Here is a 26,341-nt window from a genome sequence, read left to right as displayed (position 1 = left end):
CTCCTCTGTCACCTTGATTTCTTCCCCACAAACATATTCCCTCACACAGATTCTGCTCAATACCTCGCAATTTTCCACTAATCTGTCTCACTAATCAGCTGAAAATACAAATTTACCCTTCTCTATCCCTATCCCTTATTTCTTCATTTGATTTGTTTCACCTACTGTAGTTCAGTGTTTCTTCTATCCTTTTATTTCATCCATCATTTTTGACCTTGTTTTTGTGCTTCTTCATGTGTCCTTTTTGACTTTGCAACTCTGTAGACATCATTTGCTCTGTCCTCACAACCTTTCTTTCACACTCTCTGTATGTTCTTCTTAATCTGAGTCTGAGAGGCCTACTCCATCCCATCCCATCCCATCCCATCCCCTCCCCTCCCCTCCCCTCCCCTCCCCTCCCCTCCCCTCCCCCTGACCCCTTGTTGCCAGACTTCCACACTGAAGTAGGAATGCTAGACCAACCCTGATAGTTTTGGTTTTGAATTTCTAAAAATAAGAACTGGCCAGTCCATCTTGCTTTATGTAAGTATAATCTATAACATGTGTAAATCTGCAACCAGGGTTGCCAAATTGCAGTAACTGCACACTGATTCACAAAAATAGCTGATTAAAATTCTTGCAGTGGAAGGGAAAGTTAAGTTGCTGGAACTTAGATAGCAAAGGAAGATGTGATAGTTATGTACTACTTTTGATTGCCAGATTTTGTGCTAATTTCCATGGTTAAAATCCAAACTTATCTGCACTGTCAGAAGATAAAACTTGTAGAAGTTGATTTGTCTGTGGAAATGGAATCCTAAGCACAGATTTTCCTTTAATGTTTTCCATGAAGAGAAGGCCAAGGGTTTCATCCTGTGTCTTATTCAGATTGCATCAACCCAGAAATAAAAATGGTATTACATTTCACAAGTATCCATTACGGCCACCCAAGGCAACATGTAAATGTAAACCAGCTGCATTACAATGTTGCACAGACTAACAATGTCTAAACTGTCCCAAATATTCATTAATAGATACTAGAGTTAAATTAGAATAATGCACAATGTAGTATACATAGAACTGAAGGGAATTCCAGGAAACTTGGAAGACAAATAATTTCATCAGAAATTGTGGAGAAAAAACAGACATTGTACTGTCATTGATATCTTGCATTGTGAGTCTCTTAAGATTGGTAGCACTGCAGACACGACTAGAAGTGTAGCAGCAAGCTGGCACAGCCAGCTGCTATTTATGTCCAGCCACAGAGCTCTATGCTCAGTCTGTGTTCAGCTGAAAGTTTGTGCCACAGAGCTATTTGAGTGTGTTAACAAGTGTCAGTGGGCAAAGTGCTGTCCATGTAGTCTACACAGTGTTGCTATCTAATTACTGTAGTGCCAGTGAATTGAACACCGAGTATGTATGAACAATAGATTTATGCTCTATGTATGACACCACATTGGTGATGAGTTGCTTCAGAACCTGTGGTTCTCTGTTCTTCCACACACAAGTTGGAGCACTTTGTTTACTGTTTTTGTGTACTCTTTCTGAATAATCATGTCCATTATATGCCCAAAATTTTCTCTGAAAAAATTATTTAAAAAATTAAAAAAACAAAAAAATAAATTTGTTATATTAACTTAATTATGTTGTTAAATTAACTTAATTATGTCATGTATTGGAAAATTTGACTCGTTCCACATCATTATGAAATATCGTATTCATGATCCATGGAACTAGTATTAATCTAATCTAATCTAATCTAAACAGGCTGTTCTGTTACAGGGCAGCACATTCAGCTGCTGCTGTAGAGCTTCATTCAACTGACACAGGTATCAACTATGGCAGCTATGCCACAATGAGCTAATTCTGCACCCAAGTTTTCAAATTTTGTCCGCCAAGAAGAGGACTGGACCAAATACCGGGGCAACTTGAGGTGCACTTCTCTGCTTACAACATACAAAGTGTACAGCACATAGCTCATTTTATTGCTAATCTGGGTGCCCAAGAATTTTGTTTGTGCCTGAACTTATTCCCAGACTTTCATTCAAAAGACACATATTATGTGTCATTAATGCATGCACATTTTGAATATCATATGCATGTTATAGCTGCCCGTTACAAGGCCTTTCAGCTGAGGAAGCAGCCTGAGCAAATAAAATGACAGTGGATAACCAAATTACAGAGTCTCACCAGACATTCAAGTGTTCTTGTGGACTTTCACAAAGTGATGCTGTGCTCTGTGATGTTACTAGGTAAAATGTGTCCAATGCACGCAGTTGTACTGCAATTTTGAAGTTACCTACTACTAACCAGGAAACTGTATTCTCCATTGCAGATCCATAGGATATTTTAGATGTGGCAGAAACTAACTTGCAGGCTCTGGCCATTTAGTTAATTAAAAGGGCAAAGAAGAATCAGTCCACTGTTTAATCAGAGGTCATTCATCATGCAAGCCTAGTTTGATAAATAATAAGCCACTGAACATTTTTGGTCTCAATTCTTTTGATTTGTTGATCTTGCTACTCAAGATAATGTCTTGCAAGTGAATGCTGGAATGTCCCAAGACAGTCTCAGTAAATTGTGTAATAAGCAAAGCAAATTATTTCAAGAAGGACTTGGGAAAGCTCAGGATTTCAGGCTCATATACCACTTAACAATAACGCTCAGCCAAGATTTTATCGCACTAGGTCTGTCCCACACACAAATTGTGATCAAGTCGAGCAGGAACTACAAAGTTGGCAGGAAATTGGGGGAATTCAACCTGTTTCCATGTATCACTGAGCATCCCCACTGGCTGTTATGAAAAAGCCATTGGGCAGATTAGGGGTCTTAGCAGATTTCAGATCTACAGTTAATCCTATGAATGTAGTTGACTCCTCCCATTACCTCAGTCCAAAGAACTTATGGATAAATTTGGATAGGATCACTCCTTTTCCAAAACGGACTTACAAGAAGCATAACTGGAGGTGCCACTGGTCAAGCAGGCTAAACATTTTTTTTTGTCATCAATATGCACTTGGAGCTATTCCAGTTTTGATGCCTACCATTTGGCACTGTATTAACTCCCACCATTTTTCAACCGTTTTTGGAACAGCTGACATTAAACATCCCTTCATTTTCCAACTACCAGGATGATATTGTGGTGTTGGGTTGCACACTAGCAGATCATTTATACAACTTGGAATGTCTATTCAAAGTGTTTTCAGAATAGGCCTCAAGTGTAACAAGGTAAAATCCTTGGGTCATGACATTCATTCTCGGGGTTTTAATCCAGCACAGTTGCATTCCTGGTGATCCAAGATTTGCCAGTACCTCATGGTGTTAAGGATCTGCAAGCAGTTATGGGCAAACCCTCATGTTATATCAGATTTACACCTAATGTAGCACAGATTGCTAAACCGGATGCACAGGAAACGTGTTCTGTTTATGTGCTCCAAAGAAGGTAAGCAAGCTTTTCAATGTTTCCATGATACCCTCATCAGTGATCACTGTCAGATTCATTTTGACCCAACCAAGCCAGTTACTCACACAGGACTGGAGTGGTCTCTCCAACAAGGTAGGTTCCACTGACAGGGATAGGGTCTACTGACAGTGCACCTACAGTCATCTGGAAAAAGTGGTGCTCATCATTATTTAAATGGTAAACAAATTTCATTAGTATTTGAGTGGGTGATACTTCAGTCTTGTTAACCCATTCACTGCTGAGTGGGTCATAGTGTGTGCACTTCTCTGTGCAGTTGGGATGCTCCACACAGCAGTGACCACTGTGCCGAACACAATGAGGACTTCAGCAACACAATTCCTTCTGTCTTTTGTTCATGCAGCATGCTGTGTGCTGCACATGTCCATGTTGTTTTACTGATTGTTTGACAGTGCTTGAAAAGTGTCTTTCTCAAAGCTGCAAAGGATTTATGAACATCATAAAGACTGGAAATTTAGCACTCACAGGCCTAACGTGTTTTGTGAACATACTCCATTGAGGTATGTTGCATATTGTACTTGTCCACTGTACATAAAGACTCATTGTAATCCAACACACATCTTGGTTTAAATTTGTAAGTATTCCTTTGGCAGTGCATTTTTACATCTGATTTCATTGCAGCTGTATGGCACGACATGAACATAGATACATCTCTTTTGTCATGCCACTTTGAAGCCATCATATTGTCTATTGACATAAATTCCATATCTCCTACTTGTAATGTAGCTTCAAGTTTTGGTATACCTTTCCTGTTCATGCAAACAGTACATGTTGCATTTGTTGTTCTTTTTGTTCACATATAGCAAGTATTACAGTGTGCATTTCCAATCAAAACCTCAGAATGCATATATTCAACACAGTCTGTTCCTGTCTGATATATGTGTTGTTAGCAATACAGGTATGACGACTGTGTACCAGTATACAGGGTGAAGAAAAATATGTGCACGCGGACTTCAAAGCACAATTTCTCACATAATGGCAGTACAAAAATGTCTCTCACAAAATTTCGTCCTGAACATATTTCAGGCAGTAAATTGACATTGAAGATGAGCAATCTGGCAACACTGTAATCATGTATATGGTAACTTCCTCTGTCAGGATGTAGCAGCAGTGCTGTGCAGTTGGTGCAGTGGATAATGTTTTGGGTTAGCATGAAGGAGGTCGAGGGTTCGTTTCTGGGTTGTGGATTATTTATTCTCATTTGCTAAAAGTAGTCTGCATGGTATGGTATCTGGCATCTTAATCATCATACAGCGATTAAAGTGGGTCTTCTACAAAACATTTGCAATCATGATTATCTACACAGAAATGGAAGTACAATCTTTTTCATTGGTCAGCTTTGAAAGAAACCTTTTGCATGTCATGGACACGAATTGTTTCACACCACTGCATCTACTAGATTCTAAACCGGTTTTCTATGTACCTCCCCCCCCCCCCCCCCCAATGGTCCCATCGATTAATATCATTAATTATATTATTATTATTAATTATTCTTGCCACATTCAGGACCATTAAAATCCATTAGGGCCACACGTTACCAGTAGGGCTAGCAATGTGATTTGCAAATAATTTCGATGGGACCATGGGGAGAAGGTACACAGCAAACAGATCTGGAATCTAGACAATGCAGTTGCACAAAACAATTCGCATCCACAACATGCAAAAGGATTCTTTGAAAGCTGACCAGTGAAAACAACTGTATTTCCATCTCCATGTTCATAGTATGCTATTGTAAATGTTTTGTAGAAAACCCACTGTAATCTCTGTATGACGATTATGAAGCCAGATACCATACCATGCACACTACTTTCAGCAAATAAAAATGAATGTGTCTCAACCCAGAACTGAACCCTTGATCTCCTGCATGCCAATCCAAAACACTATCCACTGCATGATATGCACAGCACTACTCTATCTGCTGACAGAGGTATTTGCGTACATGTGATTACAGTGTTGTCAGATTGCCAATGTTTAGTGTTCATTTACTATCCGAAATATGCGCAGGACATAATTTTGTGACAGACATTTTTGTGTTGCCAGTATGTGAGGGATTGTGCTGTGAAGTCTGAGTGAATGAATTTTTCCTCAACCTGTACAGATTTCTAGCAATTAAAGGAAGGATTCAGGACCACAGGTCACTGACAGCCCTGTTTACTCTAAACCTGTCCCACCATGGGCAGCACAAAAGTTGTAGCAGTGGGCCCTACTGTTATACAATTAACAGTATGAGCTACTGTACAAGCCCACAACTCAGCATTCCAATACTGATTTGTTGCCATGGCTATCAGTGGGTACCAATTACACCTTTTATTTGTCTGAAAATGTCTTTTTTCACATAGATTTCCTGGATTTTGACACACTTCATGGGTTTCCAATCAACTATGAACATACTGAGCATGAAACTGTATCTGACACAGTTCTTTGGGCAATTCTGCTGAATATCCACAATGGGTGGCCTCCACCACATCTACAGATCTACACCAGCACACTATTTCCGCATTTATAGGTGTTCTCCTTCTCAACATGGAGAATGCCAATGCATTGAGTCCTGGTCCCTTTGTCACTCCATCTTTAGGTGCTCCAGGGTCATTGGTGAGTGGTGCGTACCAACCAATTACCTCAGCCCCACTAAATGTGGCTGCATATGGATGCCCAAGTAGAACAGTTGACCATTCACTGCACACAGCCTGCACAGAGCATCAGTCTGCTCCAGTGAATGTTGTTTTGATTGGCCATGATTAACGGGACCATGGCAATGTCTGTGGTGTCACCGCCAGACACCACACTTGCTAGGCGGTAGCCTTTAAATTGGCCGCGGTCCGGTAGTATACGTCGGACCCGAGTGTCGCCACTATCAGTGATTGCAGACAGAGCGCCGCCACACGGCAGGTCTAGAGAGACTTCCTAGCACTCGCCTCAGTTGTACAGCCGACTTTGCTAGCGATGGTTCACTGACTTCTAAGCTCTCATTTGCCGAGACGATAGTTAGCATAGCCTTCAGCTACGTTATTTGCTATGACCTAGCAAGGCGCCATTATCAGTACTATTGATATTGTGAAATATGTAACGTCAAGAGCAACGTCCATCATTAATGGATTAAAGTTAAGTATTCCACCAGGTACGTCCGCTTTTCTCAATTCTTATTCCCTTGTCATGTTCCAGACCTCACGCCAGCCTGCGTGAACTAAAATGCGTGCATTTCATCCTCCTTTAGTAACACGGTTGGCTCTCTTGCCAACCACAACAATGTCTTCATTTGGATTTTGCAGGATCATTTTGGAATACTTTATGGTTGATGGTGGTGGATTGATACAGCTAGTTCTCATTCGTTACATCAATGCAGTCCACCACAGCTACCAATATGGTGCTGGCCCTCACCACAATCTGTTGATTTGAAGGGTTGCCTGAAGTTCTCTCTAACAGTGGAGTACAATTCACATTGGCTGACTTTCATCAGTTTTGCCAGACTAATGGCATCCAGCAACATCATGCCACAGCCATTTCATTTGCAAATGGAGAAGCTGAACATTTTGTGCACACTTCTAAGGCACAAATGGACAAGCTGCATTCCTCCAGCACATTGGTTCAAGCCCTCAAGAAGTTTCTCTCCTATCGTTCCTTGCCATGAGACAGCGAGTAGCTGCTCGAGCTCCTGCATGGTCATTGACACCATACGCTTCATCATCTCCTGCATCCACTGCGAAAGCCCTGTGTTATGCTGTGCCCCATGAAATTTCAGTCCCAGGACACTTGTGCTTCTCAGGGTGATTGGCAAGGGTCAGTGATGGAAAATAGGCATTGGTTACAGATGTTTTGGCAGATATTTGTGTACCAACCAGAGTCCAATGGATTGCAGCACCAGAATCAGAACCAATTGCCAAACCAAGACATGGCTGAGGCCACGCCTACATGGAAGATTTGCAGTGTTCTTACAGCCAATCATTATGTACGTCAGGCCATAGAGCTCTATGCTCAGTTTGTGTTCAGCAGCAAATCTTGTACCAAAGGGCTATTCTGGTGAGTCAACAAGTGTCAGTGGACAAAGTACTGTCTGTGTAGTCTATGCAGAGTGTCTCTGCCAAATTACTGTGCTGTACTGCCAGTGAAATGCACAAGTTCGTGTTAATAGTGGATTTACGCTCATTTCTGTGCCATGCCTCATCAGGTCACATTTATTATATAACTTAAGTGTTTGTCTTCATTAATAAATATCCTGATTAGAAATGTGTCTGTGTTCTTTAGTGTTTAAGGTCTGTACATCCCTATCCTCTAGACGTGGCACAATAGGCACTACTAGATGGTAGCTGAATTTAAGTAAATTAAGGCAAAAGATTAAGGTTTAATGTATGTTCATCATGACCTTATTAGAAACAGAGAAAAAGCTTGGAATAGGGAAGGGTGGGAAAGGGATTACGTTGCACCTTTCAGAAGGAACCATCCTGGCATTCATCTTATTTAATTTAGGAAAATCATAGATAGCCAAAGTCTGGATGGCAGTAGGTGGATTTGAACTGCTGTCCTCTCAAATCCAATTTTGGTGTTTTAACACAGCACCAACTCAATCTGTGTTCAAGCAAATTAGTTAACTGTTCATAAAAGTGTAACATTTCACAAATCAGAAATATTTGAAATAAAAAACAAACTTAAGGAACAGAGCACTTAGCAAGCATGGGAAACAGTTTTATATGCAGGCCAACTGCAGAGAGAGCAATTACTGAGTACCATTGTGTAGTCTATTCTTTTCAGTAACCTACATGTTTAATCAGACTCAAGCATTTGCTGAACGAGAGTCGCTCATTACACCTTTGCACAATACAACAGAAGATGTATTCTTTGCACAATAGTTAAATAGTAAAATAAAAATCTATGCCAGGCCAGATTCAAATTTAGATATCTTGCCTACTACGATAAGGATTTGACTGACATCATTTCATGTTCATTTTCATGGACTTGATCCCCACTTAATTAAATCAATTGATAGTTAAAACTACTTTCTACTGATCAAGATGAATTTTTCATTCATTCATCAAATTATGTGCCTATTCTGAAGGAAAAACTTCATGTATCTAGAATGAGTTAAAGTGCTTATTAACAGATAGAAACAGCAGTTAAAAACTGATTCTGTATTAACAATGTCAAGAAATATAAGTTTTAAATATAAAATAAGATAATTTTTTTTAAAAAAAGATGTTTCTTTGCTCTGTGTTATGGTATAATAAAAATGACTAATTCAGATGGAAGAAAAACTCTGTCAGTAGAAGTGTAAGAAATCTACTGGAAGTGTAGTTTGAATGCATATATCATCAGCCCACCTGGCAGTCCAACAGCTCCACTGAAAGACTGTAATCTTTGTTGTTTAACCAGACTGCCAATTCTTCTCTTATGCTCTAAACATAATGTTCACAGACACAATTCTTAGGGCACACAATGCCAGAATTTTTAGCACAAGATAGGTATTATGTTCATTTAACATTGTTCTAAAATTTAAATGTTTAAGAAAGATATGTTAGGAAGGCAACAGTTATTATGAAACAACTATCCAAGATTAGATTATCAGTTCCATGACAAATATAATCATATGAGGTGAAGGTAAAGCTATCATCAACCTTACATATAGTTGCAACAACACAATGTTTTACTAGAGTGTTCCTGTTGTGGTGATGTGCCCTTGTCTTCCTTCAACCTTTCAATTAACTTAGCTAGCCAATTACAGGGTTAACTAAAATTTAATGATGATTTCAAATCTTTGCATTTTTCACATTAATAAAAAATTTGCAGAAGCAAAAGACATCATAAATAACACAAAAAATCATGGGACCAACTGGTATCAAACGCAAGTTTCGAGTCCTTCAGTTAAAAACAAAATGTTGCACCACTGTCAACAGCTATATGAAGAGATTTTACTAGCAGTTGTTGTTGGTGCAATATGATGTCCAACAATTACCTGCAAGCCATAGGGCAGTAACTAAAATATTAATATGCTGCTGTCTTACATGAACTAGCTATATTTTTAGAATGAGTAGAACTTCCAAAAAGTCATCAATAATAATATAAAACCAGTTATTAAATATGCAGTCCAAGCCACAGTGCAATTTGGCATTTTCACATTAACAACCATTACCAGAGGTGCAAGAAGTGCTAAGTGATAGATGACAACCACTTTTATTTTTTCAACTGATGTATTCTCTGTTACCTACATTGTAGCTTATGTGGTGTGACCAAACTCATGAAACAAAGAATTCAAAATTTTGTAAAACTGTTACTTCAGCTGGCCACCTGAGACTCACTTTGTTTTCACACCTCATTTTACATTTTCTATTATAACCTGAATGCATACCAGCAGAAATATTAGGCCAATACTTTTGTCTGAATTAGACTATCCCTGTTATGTGGCAGAGAAATCCGAGGTATTTTGCATTATACCGATTTCAGTTAGAAAAACAGAAAACAACTTCTCTCTTACATAATGAAACAATTAGTAATCAAAAGAATATCAAGTTAAAATGCTCAGTGATTACTGATGCTCTATAAAATTAATTATAACATTTCATGATGGCTGTAACTGACAATTAAACAAAAAGCCTATAGGATCTGATGACAATAATTTACCAATATGGCGCTGACTGGGCAAATAAGGTTCATCTGTGGTAGACTCTAGCAATGAGGCCTTGCTTGCCCTGCTGCTGCTACCCGATCCTGATGCAGAGCCTGAACCTGAAGCGACCCTGCCTCCAGTCCGCTGACCGACTGCTGACACAGGAGAGCCACGTCCTCCTTGTGGGCTGAAGCTCCCAGCAGCTGATCCCCCCCGTGATGACAGACCACTTCCACCTCTACGGGATCCTGCAACAGATAAGATCTTTGGCTTGGACCAATCATGCTGCCACAAAAGGCAGGAAAAAACAACTGTCTTATTACGCCTTAAATGTTTTATTCCTAGAAGTATTTCCAAACAAATATATCATTTGTTATCAGAATGGTTCATGGGTATGCTGCCACTTCTTGGGTGGTACATTATCTCATACTACTCATGACAAGGTGCTTAACAACTATAAAATGTATGGAGGGAAAGAATCCTCTATCAAACTGTAATGACCAAGCAACTTCGATACATGGAAAACAATATTTAGATTATTACATTTTGTCAGGGCCCACTAAGAATGTGTAGCACATTAGGACTTAATGCTAATCCTGGGAATGTTACATAACTATTTTGTGCAAAAGCATTATGATGCAAATCGTGTTTATATATTTATATTGTAGCTGTGCAGAACACAAAGTCTATGCATTCATGTCCTTCAGAAGCAAATAGGTAAAAAAATTAATTTGTACAAAACAACACATTCTGAGGACATTTTTTCCCATGAAGACCATATTACTTTCAATATGTTACTTTATAAAACAGGAAAGAGTCACATTTATGTGCACATGTATAGTAACAACAACATTTATCATCATGGCAATGCAGAAGTGTTATCAAGGAAACAAATACTTTTTGTTTGTTTTTCACATAAGTCAACATTTTAAGTACACAATTCTGTTATTGTTTAAGCTGAATACAAATACTTCTAGTTAAGAGACTGAAACTGTGATAACAAAACATTAACAGACGTGATTTCTAACAACAGTGCTGGAATTTCTTTAATGGATATAATACCTGGTCTACTGCTTCCTATTCTTTCCCGTGCAGCTTTAGATGCTTCTAGCTTCTTTAGTTCCACAGCATAATTAGAAGCTTCTTTCAATCCAAGATCACTGCATAGTCTGATCAAAAACTTCAGACCTATCAACATTTTTTATTATTAGTTTTGGCAGTATGGTTTTTTACTCATGTAACATGCAAAATCTATGTAGGGCCCTACTATCACACATAAGTATTTGTAATTTTCTCCAAAGTTATTAAGGCAGTGAATCCTTGAGCAAATCAGCAGCTGAGTGTTTGAGACTGGGCAATTCAGCTACTGAACCTACAGCATTGACTGACAGTATACTAATTATGCAGATAGTAATTTTTATATTACTAGCCACACTTGTTTCAGCAATGGATAAATTTTCTCCTGATTTCTCCAATACACAATATCCAATCTATTAAACAAGAAAAAAGTCATACTAATTAGTTACAAAATATGTAAATGGATGACACAAATGACTCCAGGCAAAAAAAGTAAATATAGAGGAGGTATCACCAAGCATACTGTACATTTTGTAATTAACACTGAATGGTGACAGAAGGAGATAATAATCAATACTTCAGTGATAAACTATTATGGATCCTGGCAGACAGAATGTCTAGAAAGTAAACCTATAAGTTCCAAAAATATTTGTAAAAACTTTTATTAAGGGGCTGACATGTTCTTACTTTGAATTTTGTTATTATTTCTTCCATAACATAATGCTACTGATTTGTAGTATACAAAAACCAACTCAGTTCCACCATTATAGAAGTTTCAACTGTGCTGCCTTTACTACCTTAAAGCATTTCAGTGTTTAATGCTTACCTTTAGATGCATGATTTGGCAGATGTGATATACATCATTTTGTAATAAATTCCAGAAAGGCTGACTTCTCTGTTCCAGACTATCTTGAGCAGCGTGCTCTACAGCTACATTGTTCAGGCAACCCATTCAACACAATTGGATGGAAATGCTAGTGACAGGGCAGGAAGAAGTGATTTTGAGCACATGCAGGAGACAAGTCTTCCGTGGGTCTTTCATATGATCGTTAGGCTTGAAGGTTAGGAGCATGAGTAGTGTAATGATGGACAAATGTATTGCATAGGTTCTGTTGCATAGTTTGCACTTTGAGAGAGCTGATGACAGCAGATAAGATATACCTCACTTCATTACATGATGAGAGGTACTCAAAAACCTGCCCATTGATCATGTCATTGTCGAGCCCCCTCCCCCCTTTCCACAAAATCCCTTTAACTAACTACTAACAAATCCACAGCAGCACTATGGATGCTTGAACTGCGCTGTTTTATCACAACGTTTTTCATAAGCTATACAGAAGAATGCTCTCTAGCCCCCCAGAATTTTAAAGAAATCACTTGGAGTTCAGGTACATTGATAACACTGTTATGATCGAGATCAAGGTGAGGATACATTTATCTCTTTCCTCCAAAATCTCAACAACTTTTTCACCACTCATTTCAAATGTCCTCCTTAGCTCAGTCAAATATCTTCCTAGATGTCCACCTTCGCCTCACCGAGGGCACCATATGAACTCCAATTAACATTAAACCTCCCAATAAACAAAAATACTTCCATTTCAACAGCTCCACCCATTCTTTTATCATATCCAAGCTTTTGCTGTAATGCAGTACACAAAGGCATCTGCAGACTTTATGATTTTTTTTACAAATGACTCTGTGGAGATTATGTGTATCCACACATCATGCTGAACAACCAAATTGAAGTATGGCATGGTGGCTTTTTACCTTATTTTGACTGTATTGTGAGAGCCTAGTGGTTCATTTAACCATGTTTATTATACTCTGTTTACCTCACTTCTTTAACTTGAGGCATCTTTGCTCTTGCAATATATTTTCCTTTCTGGGTATTCAATTGTGCCACCACTTTACACGAAACATAATTTACTCTTGTGTCTGGGTCTGTCATATTGACCAGGGGTGGCCAATAATTCGGCTCATGAGCTGTGCCCTGGCAAAAGACGCATAACTCTCACCCTAGCTGCACACTTCCCCACTGCTACAGCACAATGTCTGAGTAAGAGGAGGGCAAAACTGCAAATGCAGTCACACAGTATACAACTTGGCTTTCCATTTCACATTTCTCAAGAAGACAAATCACAAAAAAATTCATTAAAATTTAATTATATTTTAATTTTTATCTCATACAAACTGTAAGCATGCAGGCAGACGTGAACAATGTCACCCTAAGATTGCCACATAATATTGACTTATGTAGTTGCATAATTGAAAAAGGTCTTTCACACTCATATATTAATCAAAATACTGTAGCACCTCTCCAACCTTATTATGGAGATGTCGAAAAACTATCTGAAAGGAACCATGTAGATGTTGTGGACAATTTTAACACAAAAGGATTTGTCTTTAAAATGGGAATTACTCTGCATATCAATCAGTTACATCTGCACAAGCACAGGGATGATTTCAAATGAAACAGAATGGTCTCGAAAACAGCTTGAAAGTAGAAATAAGATTGGCAGTGTCCTTAAAAAGTTTAGAAAACTATCTTTGTAATTAATTCAAGAGCACAATGAATTCTTCAAGCTCGTGTTTTCTTTAGTTTAGAGAACTGGACAGTGTGTGTCAGAATTTATCCCTTCTACAGTGTGATTTTCTCTTTAAATGCATCCCACACAAATCAGAAAGATGCTGTTTCACATCTTGTGAAGTCTTACTATGGGTAGTGTGCAGTCAAGTTCACTTAAAATTCAAGGTTTGCAATCCATTCTGCATATTCTAATCTTTGTTCCTGCATTCATTTTTCCACCATAAATTCAACAACAGCAGGTTTTACATCAAAACCCCTTCCAGGTATGCCCCATAACTTAACCAACATACTTTGCAATAATATATAAAGTCTCCACACTCTTCATTCACTTCCATCAAAAACTGTTGCAACTGAAAGTGGAATAAAGCAAGCAGCTTCAGAAATTTTACTATTTGTACCACAAATTTCTTCATGTGCTCCATGGCTGCAAATTTTGTACAAAGTGCTTCTTGATGCACAGAATAATGAATCCTGTCTAGCATTCATTGTAAATTTTTGCTCTTTCATTGTCAAATAAATATTTTAATTCTTTCTGTATGGTACTGTAATGTTGTTTCTTCAGTACCTGTCAATTAAGTGACTGCGCTACAGATATTGAGAATCCTTATGCTGCTCTTCCATCATTCCCTTTAATAATTAAAGCTTGTGAAGGCACACTGCTAGACAGCCTGTTTTTGTGCAAACAGCTACTGGACCTGTCAATGTCCTTCACACCATGAACAAATAGCAAAAGGTAACAGCACTAAACTGAAGAGAGTTGAGTTGACTGAAAAATACAACATTGCAATACTAAATGAAATCTCATACTTTAACAGACACTTTTGTGAAGGACTGAGCAAAGCCAAAACAGGCAGAGCCTCGGACTGCATGCGGTCTGCACACCCAGCACATGTACAGTTTGGTACACCAAGGCCAGCCCTGCTCTAGGCTTCCCATAAGTGGTATCTTCTTGCTTTGTTATTTTTATTTTGTCAAAATTGATGTACCGAAGCTCCAACTTTTATAGTATGCTTAGAGTATGGGGGACGTGGTTTTGGTTTCTCCCATGCCACGTCATGACGGTACTCTCTGTGCCTGTAACTCATATGCAATATACTTTGCTTCACCACTTCGCTCCACATATACAGTGTGGCCAGTGGTTTCTGTGGCTCACCTGCTGGGTGGCTCTGTGTTGGGCTTACATGCTGGTAAGCCTTCTGCTACTTGCCTCAACAATATGTAGCTTTTGTTCCTGTGTCTCGCTTTTGCACTTTGGTTATAGGTGTGCCCTTTTTACATGGTCCAACTTTTTATCCATTGACTATCTGCCCTTTGGATGTTATGGTTTTAACTATGAAGCTGGAGCCTTCTATATTCTCTGTCATGTCATTTACCATGTTTTAATTTTTGTAAGTACACGTGTGGTTTTATCTATTCTCATAAGTTGGTGCTTCTGGCCAGGTATTCTACATCTACATTAATACTGTGCAAATCACACTTAAATGCCTGGCAGAGGGTTCATCAAACCACCTTCACAATAATTCTCTGTTATTCTGCTCTTGAACATTGCGTGGAAAACACTAACACTAGCATCAATGGGTACAAATTAGCTGCACATGTAAGTAGAGATAATATGATGAGAGGAGGAGTTGCCATATATGTCAAAAGCTTCCACAGTGCAAAAAATTTAGAAACTAAAAAATTTTGTGTAGAGCAACATATGGAAGCATGTGCCACTGAACTTAAACTAAATGATGGCACTTTCATAATTGTAACAGTGTATAGGTCCCCCTCAGGGAATTTCCAGCTATTTCTAGAAAACTTGAATGCTTTGTTGTGCTATCTGTCAGACAGGGGGAAGCAAATTATCATTTGTGGGGATTTCACTGTTGATTCCCTGAAAGAGTGTAATAGGAAGAATGACCTTTTAGTATTACTCAGTTCTTTCAATTTGAGCTCCGTCATTGATTTTCCTACTCGGATAACAAAGAACAGCAGTACATTGATAGATAACTTTTTTATAGACCAAGATAAGTTTAAGGACATAAATGCTTATCCTGTTGAGAATGGTCTTTCAGATCATAGTGCACAGCTTGTTACAGTACATGACATAGCTCCATGCAGTATAATAAATCAGACTTTCAAAGCAGTGCGTTCAATTAACAATATAAATATTGCAAACTTTAGGGAAAGCCAACTGCAGCTAGACTGGGATGAAGTGTATAAGGAACCCGATGCAAACTTGAAATATAACTTATTTCACAATACATTTTTAAGGGTATTTGAAAATTGTTTTCCCAAGAAAATAGTTAAACATAATTCCAAGAAAACATATAAAACACCTTGGCTAACTAAAGGAATAAGAATATCTTGCAACTGTAAAAGAGAACTGTATCTAACAGCAAGAGGGAGTACTGACCCCGAAATTGTTCAATATTATAAAAACTATTGTGCGGTACTAAGAAAAGTTATTAAAAAGTCCAGAAGCATGTGTATCATGTCTGAGATCAGTAACTCTGATAATAAAATTAAAGCAATTTGGAATGTTATTGAAAGGGAAACAGGGCAACCAAGAGCACAGGAAGACTTTAGTGCAATAAAACTGAATGACAAGTGCACTAACAAACAATCAGAAATTGAAAATATTTTGAATAATCATTTTTTAAATGTTGTGGAGAAAATAGGATCTAGATCTTCACTAGAAGAGGCAAGGCTATTAATAGAAGAGGCCATACCTGCGCAGTTTGAAACAACTGTAATTCCACCAACCTCTCCCTCTGAAATCAGTAAAATAATAAACTCACTGAAAAGTAAAAGCTCTTACGGAATTGATGGCATTTCCAGCAAAGTACTTAAAGCTTGTTCCCCACAGATAAGTAGGATTCTCAGCCACGTATGTAATAGCTCTTTGGAGCAGGGTGTTTTCCTTGATAGACTGAAATATGCCATTGTAAAACCATTGCATAAAAAGGGGGATACGTCGGATGTCAACAACTACCGCCCAATCTCTCTTCTGACAGCTCTATCAAAAATTTTTGAGAAAGTAATGTATTCAAGAGTAGCCTCCCATATTTGTAAAAATAAAGTACTAACAAAATGTCAGTTTGGTTTTCAGAAAGGCTTTTCAACAGAAAATGCTATATATGCTTTCACTGATCAAATATTAAATGCTCTGAATAACCGGACATCACCCATTGGTATTTTTTGTGATTTCTCAAAGGCCTTTGATTGTGTAAATCATGGAATTCTTTTAGATAAGCTAAATCATTATGGTTTGAGTGGGGCAGTGCACAAATGGTTTAATTCATACTTAACTGGAAGAATGCAGAAAGTTGAAATAAGTGGTTCGTGTAATGTTAAAACAACAGCTGATTCCTCAAACTGGGGTGCTATCAAGCACGGGGTCCCACAGGGTTCGGTCTTAGGTCCTTTACTGTTCTTGATATACATTAATGACTTACCATTCCACATTGATGAAGATGCAAAGTTAGTTCTTTTTGTTGATGATACAAGTATAGTAATAACATCCAAAAACCAAGAACTAAGTGATGTAATTGTAAATGATGTTTTTCACAAAATTATTAAGTGGTTCTCAGCAAACGGACTCTCTTTAAATTTTGATAAAACACAGTATATACAGTTCCGTACAGTAAATGGCACAACTCCAGTAATAAATATAGAATTTGAACAGAAGTCTGTAGCTAAGGTAGAATTTTCAAAATTTTTAGGTGTGTCCATTGATGAGAGGTTAAACTGGAAGCAACACATTGATGGTCTGCTGAAACGTCTGAGTTCAGCTACGTATGCTATTAGGGTTATTGCAAATTTTGGTGATAAGAATCTCAGTAAATTAGCTTACTATGCCTACTTCATTCACTGTTTTCGTATGGCATCATATTCTGGGGTAATTCATCGTTGAGTAGAAAAGTATTCATTGCACAAAAACGTGTAATCAGAATAATTGCTGGAGCCCACCCACGGTCATCCTGCAGACATCTATTTAAGGATCTAGGGATCCTCACAGTAACCTCACAGTATATATATTCCCTTATGAAATTTGTTGATAATAACCCAACCCAATTCAAAAGTAATAGCAGTGTGCATACCTATAACACCAGGAGAAAGGATGATCTTCACTATGCAGGGTTAAATCTGACTTTGGCACAGAAAGGGGTAAATTATGCTGCCACAAAAGTCTTTGGCCACCTACCAAACAGCATCAAAAGCCTGACAGATAGCCAACTAACATTTAAAAATAAATTAAAAGAATTTCTAGATGACAACTCCTTCTACTCATTGGCTGAATTTTTAGATATAAACTAAGTAAAAAAAAACTTAATCATTAGTGTCATGCAATATTTTGTGTAATGTAATTTCTTGTACAGACATCTTTTATTAACCTGACACGTTCCACATCATTACGAAGTGTCGTATTCATGATCTATGGAACAAGTATTAATCTAATCTAATCTAATCTAACATCTAGATCTTTCTGTGGAACCTCTGATTTCCCTTATTTTATTATTATGATCATTTCTCCCTATGTAGGTCTGCATCAACAAGATATTTTTGCACTCTGGGGAGGAAGTTGGTAAGTGAAATTTTGTGAGAAGAAACCACCACAACAAGAAATGCCCTTGTTTTAAAAACGTCCAACCCAAATCCTTACCATGTCCTTGATAATCTCTCCTCTATTTCTCGATAATACAAAATGTGCTGCCCTTCTTTGAGCTTTGTCAATATACTCCATTAATCCTAGCTGGTAAGAATACCACAACACACAGGAGTACTCCACAAGAGAATGGACAAAAGTATTGTGGGCAGTTTCTTTAGTAGATCTGTTGCATCTTCTAAGCATTCTGCCAATATATCACAGTCTTTGGTTCGCCTTCCGCACAACATTTTCTATGTATTTTTTCCAATTTAAGTCATTTTTAATTGTAATTCCTACATATTTAGTTGCATTTATGGCCTTTAGATTTGATTTATTTATTTTGTAACTGAAGTTTAATGGATTCCTTTTAGCACTCATGTGGATGACCTCACACTTTTCATTATTTAGGGTCAACTGCTAATTGCACACCATATAGATATCTTTTCTAAATAGTTTTGAAATATGTTTTGTCCGCTGATAACTTTGCAGATGGCGCTGTCATTTATTATGTAGTAAACAACCAAAAATGGTTGCTCACATTGTCTCCTAAATCTTTTATATACATAAGGAACAGCAGAGAGCCTATAATACTATCTTGGGGAACTCCATAAATCACTTCTGCTTTACTTGATGACTTTCCATGATTTACTATGAACTTTAAAATTCCTGACAAGAAATCATTATTCCAGTCTCATAACTGAGATGATATTCCCCAAGCACACAATTTGATTATAAGTCTTGTGAAGTACAGTGTCAAAAGCTTTCTGGAAATCTAGAAATACAGAATCAATTTGAAATCCCTTGACAATAGCATTTGACACTTCACATGAATAAAGAGCTAGTTGTGTTTCACAAGAACAATAATTTCTAAATTCATGTTGACTGTGTGTCAATAGACCATTGTTCTCTTTGAAGTAATTCATGTTAGAACACGATATATTTTCCAAAATCTTGCTGCAGATTAATGTTAATTGATATGGGCCTGTAATTTAGTGGATTACTCCTATTGCCTTTCATGAATACTGGGGTGACCTGTGCAACTCTCTAATTTTTGGGTATGGATCCTTTGTCAAGTGAGCAGCTGTATATGACTGTTAAATAAGGAGCTACTGCATCAGCATACTCTAAAAGGAACCTATCAGGTATACAGTCTGGACTGGAAGACTTGCTTTTATTAGGTGATTTAAATTGCTTCACTACTCTGAGGGTATCATATTGGCAGCTGTTTGTTTACTTTAATATACAGGGCTGCAGTAACTGTCATTTTTTATTGTTTAGATGTGCTCCTGATGTGGCTATAAGCCTTAGTCAAATTGGTTAAAGATACAGCTGTTTGTGGAGTCATTACTATAACATTTATGAATTTTAATACCTTTTGTGAATATTCACTAAAAGAATGAGTATATTATAAATAATTCACTCAGATGTAGCAATATTCTCATATCTATCATAAACAGTATCTTCAAAAATTGAATGACTACATCAAAAGTAATGAGTTTACTTCCTTAATTTGGATGTATGAATGTAATTTTCTACAATCATTTCCCATTTTAGTAAAATATTTGTGTTCACTTTACACATTTATTTCACAGTGAACACCTTCAGTTGCAATTAAGCATTTTTGAAACATGCCACCAATATGGACAACTTCACTCAAACAATGAAGTAAGAGAGTAGAAAAAAAAAGCTTACTTAGACACAATGTGAGTAACTATTCATAACCTATGTAATTGCTTGGAGGACACGTGATACTTTAGGGATGCCAAAAGATCTTTTTGTACTGTAAACATCTCTAAAGATTTGTCAAAGTTTTACTGAGTGCCCTTGCAAGTAATACAATATGAGTGGCCATATGAGCAAATCAAACAAATAACACTGAATAAACAGACGGACAAACTTCATTATTGAATTTATTAAGGTTCAACTCACATTCTATATTATCTGGAAATCTGTGGTGAATTTCCTTGTACAAATTTAGAGCTTGATGGTAGTTTCCACTCCGTCTATGGCATGAGGCTACCATCAACTGCCACTTTACTTCATCTGGCTGCATCAGTGCTGCTCGTTCAAAGTAATTTATGGCTTTCTCTGCAACTTGCATTTCAACTGAGTATGATCCAAGCCAATCGATAACTTCAAAATTTGATGGATAATAACGATATGACTGCAAACAGTACAATACATCAGTAAATGTGTCCAAACAGTTAGAATGAGCAGCTGCTTATGGAAAAATTTACTTACATCAAAATGATATTGAAAGGCTTGCTGTTTATCCCCTTCATTGTCATACATTTCTCCCATTTTTTGCAAGACACCTGGATCAGTGGGCACAATGCCAATAAGTTGTAGATACCTGTTAACAATTGAGGAAATTAAAGAAAAAAATTCCAAATTCGCTTGCATGCTGGTGATTGTGGAGTATGGGTTTTATCTGCTCCTAATTTTTTGTGAGTCAGAAATTTTAAAATACTAAGCACTTTGGAGAGCCCTGTTTCTAAGTCCTTTAGCTGTGTCAAAGAGGCAAGCTCATCACTATTATGAATACAGAAAAAAAATCATAACACATTAAAATTTAGCTCTGCATTTTTTGTTTAGTTCTTCGTTTGTTCTCTGTAACATCTATTAAGGATGAAAAATAGAGAACCAAATAAATAAAACTTGAGAAATTAGCAGAAGTGTGTGTGTGTGGTTTGAGGTTTTCGGGCGCTAAACAGCATGGTCATCAGTGCCCAAACGCATAGAAACTGGAACACATGTGGTGAAGAGACGAAGACGGACAGCAAACATGGAGAACGGCTAAAAGACACAGACCTGATGGAGTTCCAAATCCTCACATACAGAGGCAAAACAAGAGGAAAAGAAACACACTAAAAAGAAAAGGAAACACAAGGAAAAGAGAACAGAAATCAATGTGAAACAAGTAGGTAACCGTGACTGGTGGACCTCTTACCTAAAACCTGGGTTAGCCAGTCACTCAGCAGCACATTAAAATCCTCTCCCTAAAATCCGAGGCAGCAAGTAACAGAAGTACAGGTGAAATCAAAATCTAAATTTTCCTATCCTAGTTTTTTATATGTTCAACAAGACATTTACAGCATATAATGGAGCAGTTGTTTAACCAATGTCATTGTTTATTTCTCTTTAACAATCATAACATTGGAGTACATGAATGTTGTAAAATGGGGAAAAACCATCAAGCAGATTAACAAAATGCAACAAGGGGAAAAATGATCAGGCATGGCACCAGTTAGTTCACATGTTAAAGCTTTTACATGTGCATGAAGTCAATTAGGATACCAATCCAAACACATAACAGGTAAAAAGTACATTTATTAGGCATCAGAAAACTGAGAGATACCAAAAGATCTAATAGATTCACTAGTCCTGTAATCTGGAAAATTTCGTAAAACAAACTGCAGAAAGCTGTATTTTACATGGACCTTGTTAAAAATTTAGCCAAACCACCTTTTTGGTACTATATATTTTTTTTTTTTTACCCATGACAGTGGAATGACATATTTCTATCACGATTATGAGCAACTATACATTTTTTAAATACTGGATGCTTTGAAACCAACACAATAAATTTTTTACTTGTGATTATTATGAATAATTGTCTCAAAACAAAAAACATACATACGTATTCAGAATCTGTAGTTAACATACCATTCAGTTGCCTGATCGACATCACCAACAAGTTCATGGAGATTGGCTAGCTGATAAAGAACTTGTGGATGATGCTTCACAATTGTCTGAAGTTTGAAAAAGCATTCCAGAGCTTCATCATACAATCCTAATTGCTTGTTTACCAAACCTGAACAGAAGATGAATATTCATCATTACACATATACTATTCATAAAACCTTTCATGTTGTGGAATTTAGAAAAATTAATGGAAAATAAAAGGAAGAGTATTTGTAATTTATCCACCAAACAATTGCTATGTCAGTACTACACACAGTGTGCTAACTATAAGCTAGATGGAGTGGACAAAGTGAGTCTGACCCCTACATAAACCATGACAGGATGAAGGGCCATGATTTCAGTCCTGATTACAAACAACATTTAAGCGATCTTTACCTATGTTCATGATTTCTGCTTTCATGGAACCACGAAGCACAGGTAGGGTGCCTGCGCTGCTGAAGATACTCCCAAGTGGGGGTTTATTTATTTATTTACTTATTTATTGATCCATGGAACTTGCCATTGGTGGGGAGGCTTGCGTGCCTCAACGATACAGGTAGCCATACCGTAGGTGCAACCACAACGGAGGGGTATCTGTTGAGAGGCCAGAAAACGTGTGGTTCCTGAAGAGGCGCAGCAGCCTTTTCAGTAGTTACAGGGGCAACAGTCTGGATAATTGACTGATCTGGCCTTGTAACATTAACCAAAACGGCCTTGCTGTGCTGGTACTGCGAACGGCTGAAAGCATGGGGAAACTACAGCCATAATTTTTCCCGAGAGCATGCAGCTTTACTGTATGATTAAATGATGATGGCATCCTCTTGAGTAAAATATTACGGAGGTGAAATAGTCCCCCATTCGAATCTCCGGGCGAGGACTACTCAAGAGGACGTTGTTATCAGGAGAAAGAAAACTGGCGTTCTATGGATTGGAGCATGGAATGTCAGATCCCTTAATTGGGCAGGTAGGTTAGAAAATTTAAAAAGGGAAATGGATAGGTTAAAATTAGAGATAGTGGAAATTAGTGAAGTTCGGTGGCAGGAGGAACAAGACTTATGGTCAGGTGAATACAGGGTTATAAACACAAAATCAAATAGGGGTAATGCAGGAGTAGGTTTAATAATGAATAGGAAAATAGGAATGCGGGTAAGCTACTACAAACAGCATGTTGTTGTTGTTGTGGTCTTCAGTCCTGAGACTGGTTTGATGCAGCTCTCCATGCTACTCTATCCTGTGCAAGTTTCTTCATCTCCCAGTACCTACTGCAACCTACATCCTTCTCAATCTGCTTAGTGTAGTCATCTCTTGGTCTACCTCTAGAGCTTTTACCCTCCACGCGGCCCTCCAATACTAAATTGGTGATCCCTTAATGCCTCGGAACATGTCCTACCAACCGATCCCTTCTTCTGGTCAAGTTGTGCCACAAACTTATCTTCTCCCCAATCCTATTCAATACTTCCTCATTAGTTAAGTGATCTACCCATCTAATCTTCAGCATTCTTCTGTAGCACCACATTTCGAAAGCTTCTATCCTTTTCTTGTCCAAACTATTTATCGTCCATGTTTCGCTTCCATACATGGCTACACTCCATACAAATACTTTCAGAAACGTCTTCCTGACACTTAAATCTATACTTGATGTTAACAAATTTCTCTTCTTCAGAAACGCTTTCCTTGCCATTGCCAGTCTACACTTTATATCCTCCCTACTTCGACCATCATCAGTTATTTTGCTCCCCAAATAGCAAAACTCCTTTACTACTTTAAGTGTCTCATTTCCTAATCTAATTCCCTCAGTATCACCCGACTTAATTCGACTACATTCCATTATCGTCATTTTGCTTTTGTTGATGTTCATCTTATATCCTCCTCTCAAGACACTATCCATTCCATTCAACTGCTCTTCCAAGTCCTTTGCTGTCTGTGACAGAATTACCATGTCAACGGCGAACCTTAAAGTTGTTATTTCTTCTCCATGGATTTTAATACCTACTCCGAATTTTACTTTTGTTTCCTTTACTGTTGCTCAATATACAGATTGAATAACATCGGGGAGATACTAAAACCCTGTCTCACTCCCTTCCCAACCACTGCTTCCCTTTCATGCCCCTCGACTCTTATGACTGCCATCTGGTTTCTGTACAAATTGTAAATAGCCATTTGCTCCCTGTATTTTACACCTGCCACCTTCAGAATTTGAAAGAGAGTATTCCAGTCAACATTTCAAAAGCTTTCTCTAAGTCTACAAATGCTAGAAACGTAGTTTTTCCCTTCCTTATTCTAGCTTATAAGATAAGTCGTAGGGTCAGTATTGCCTCACGTGTTTCAACATTTCTACGGAATCCAAACTGATCTTCCCCGAGGTCGGCTTCTACTAGTTTTTCCATTCGTCTGTAAAGAATTCGCGTTAGTATTTTGCAGCTGTGACTTATTAAACTGATAGTTCGGTAATTTTCACATCTGCCAACACCTGCTTTCTTTGGGATTGGAATTATTATATTCTTCTTGAAGTCTGAGGGTATTTCGCCTGTCTCAAACATCTTGCTCACCAGATGGTAGAGTTTTGTCAGGACCGGCTCTCCCAAGGCTGTCAGTAGTTCCAGTGGAATGTTGTCTACTCTGGGGACCTTGTTTTGACTCAGGTCTTTCAGTGCTCTGACAAACTCTACACGCAGTATCCTATCTCCCATTTCGTCTTCATCTACATCCTCTTCCATTTCCATAATATTGTCCTCAAGTACATCACCCTTGTATAGACCCTCTATATACTCCTTCCACCTTTCTGCTTTCCCTTCTTTGCTTAGAACTGGGTTTCCATCTGAGCTCTTGATGTTCATACAAGTGGTTCTCTTATCTCCAAAGGTCTCTTTAATTTTCCTGTAGACAGTATCTATCTTACCCTAGTGAGATAAGCCTCTACATCCTTAGATTTGTCCTCTAGCCATCCCTGCTTAGCCATTTTGCACTTCCTGTTGATCTCATTTTTGAGACGTCTGTATTCCTTTTCATCTGCTTCATTTACTGCATTTTTATATTTTCTCCTTTCATCAATTAAATTCAAAATTCCTTCTGTTACCCAAGGATTTCTACTAGCCCTCGTCTTTTTACCTACTTGATCCTCTGCTGCCTTCTCTACTTCATCCCTCAAAGCTACCCATTCTTCTTCTACTGTATTTCTTTCCCCCATTCCTGTCAATTGCTCCCTTATGCTCTCCCTGAAACTCTGTACAACCTCTGGTTTTTTTAGTTTATCCAGGTCTCATTTCCTCAAATTCCCACCTTTTTGCAGTTTCTTCAGTTTTAATCTACAGGTCATAACCAATAGACTGTGGTCGGAGTCCACATCTGCCCCTGGAAATATATTACAATTTAAAACCTGGTTCCTAAATCTCTGTCTTATCATTATATAATCTATCTGAAACCTGACAGTATCTCCAGGCTTCTTCCATGTATACAGCCTTCTTTTATGATTTTTGAACCAAGTGTTATCTATGATTAAGTTGTACTCTGTGCAAAATTCTACCAGGCGGCTTCCTCTTTCATTTCTTTGCCCCAGTCCATATTCACCTACTACGTTTCCTTCTCTCCCTTTTACTACTACCGAATTCCAGTCACCCATGACTATTAAATTTTCGTCACCCTTCACTATCTGAATAATTTCTTTTATTTGATCATACATTTGTTCAATTTGTTCCTCATCTGCAGAGCTAGTTGGCATATAAACTTGTACTACTGTAGTAGGTGTCGGCTTCGTATCTATCTTGGCCACAATAATGCGTTCACTATGCTGTTTGTAGTAGCTTACCCGCATTCCTATTTTCCTATTCATTATTAAACCTACTCCTGCATTACCCCTATTTGATTTTGTGTTTATAACCCTGCAGTCACCTGACCAAAAGTCTTGTTCCTCCTGCCACCGAACTTCACTAATTCCCACTATATCTAACTTTAACCTATCCACTTCCCTTTTTAAATTTTCTAACCTATCTGCCCGATTAAGGGATCTGACATTCCACGCTCCGATCCATAGTACGCCAGTTTTCTTTCTCCTGATAACGACATCCTCTTGAGTAGTCCCCACCCGGAGTTTCGAATGGGGGACTATTTCACCTCCGGAATATTTTACTCAAGAGGATGCCATCATCATTTAATCATACAGTAAAGCTGCATGCCCCCGGGAAAAATTACGGCTGTAGTTTCCCCTTGCTTTCAGCCTTTCACAGTACCAGCACAGCAAGGCCATTTTGGTTATTGTTACAAGGCCAGATCAGTCAATCATCGAGACTGTTGCCCCTGCAACTACTGAAA

At 38.0% G+C, this 26,341-nt stretch overlaps 1 protein-coding gene across 1 annotated transcript in view; it reads right to left on the bottom strand.

Moving 5' to 3' along the window:
• Positions 1 to 26,341, bottom strand: part of LOC126346846 (intraflagellar transport protein 88 homolog) — an 83,507-nt gene that overhangs the window by 3,233 nt on the left and 53,933 nt on the right. The window contains exons 12-16 of the mRNA XM_050002223.1: positions 22,016 to 22,163; positions 20,591 to 20,702; positions 20,279 to 20,513; positions 11,115 to 11,240; positions 10,067 to 10,300 (exon numbers count right to left, since the gene is read on the bottom strand). Of these exons, the coding sequence (XP_049858180.1) occupies positions 10,067 to 10,300; positions 11,115 to 11,240; positions 20,279 to 20,513; positions 20,591 to 20,702; positions 22,016 to 22,163 (855 nt within the window). The remainder of the gene's footprint in view (positions 1 to 10,066; positions 10,301 to 11,114; positions 11,241 to 20,278; positions 20,514 to 20,590; positions 20,703 to 22,015; positions 22,164 to 26,341) is intronic.

Source organism: Schistocerca gregaria, chromosome 1 (genome assembly GCF_023897955.1).
Source record: "Schistocerca gregaria isolate iqSchGreg1 chromosome 1, iqSchGreg1.2, whole genome shotgun sequence".
NCBI classification, from domain to species: Eukaryota; Metazoa; Arthropoda; class Insecta; order Orthoptera; family Acrididae; genus Schistocerca; species Schistocerca gregaria.
Note: the sequence above shows the minus strand (reverse complement) of the source record. Positions and strands in the feature narration are given on the sequence as shown.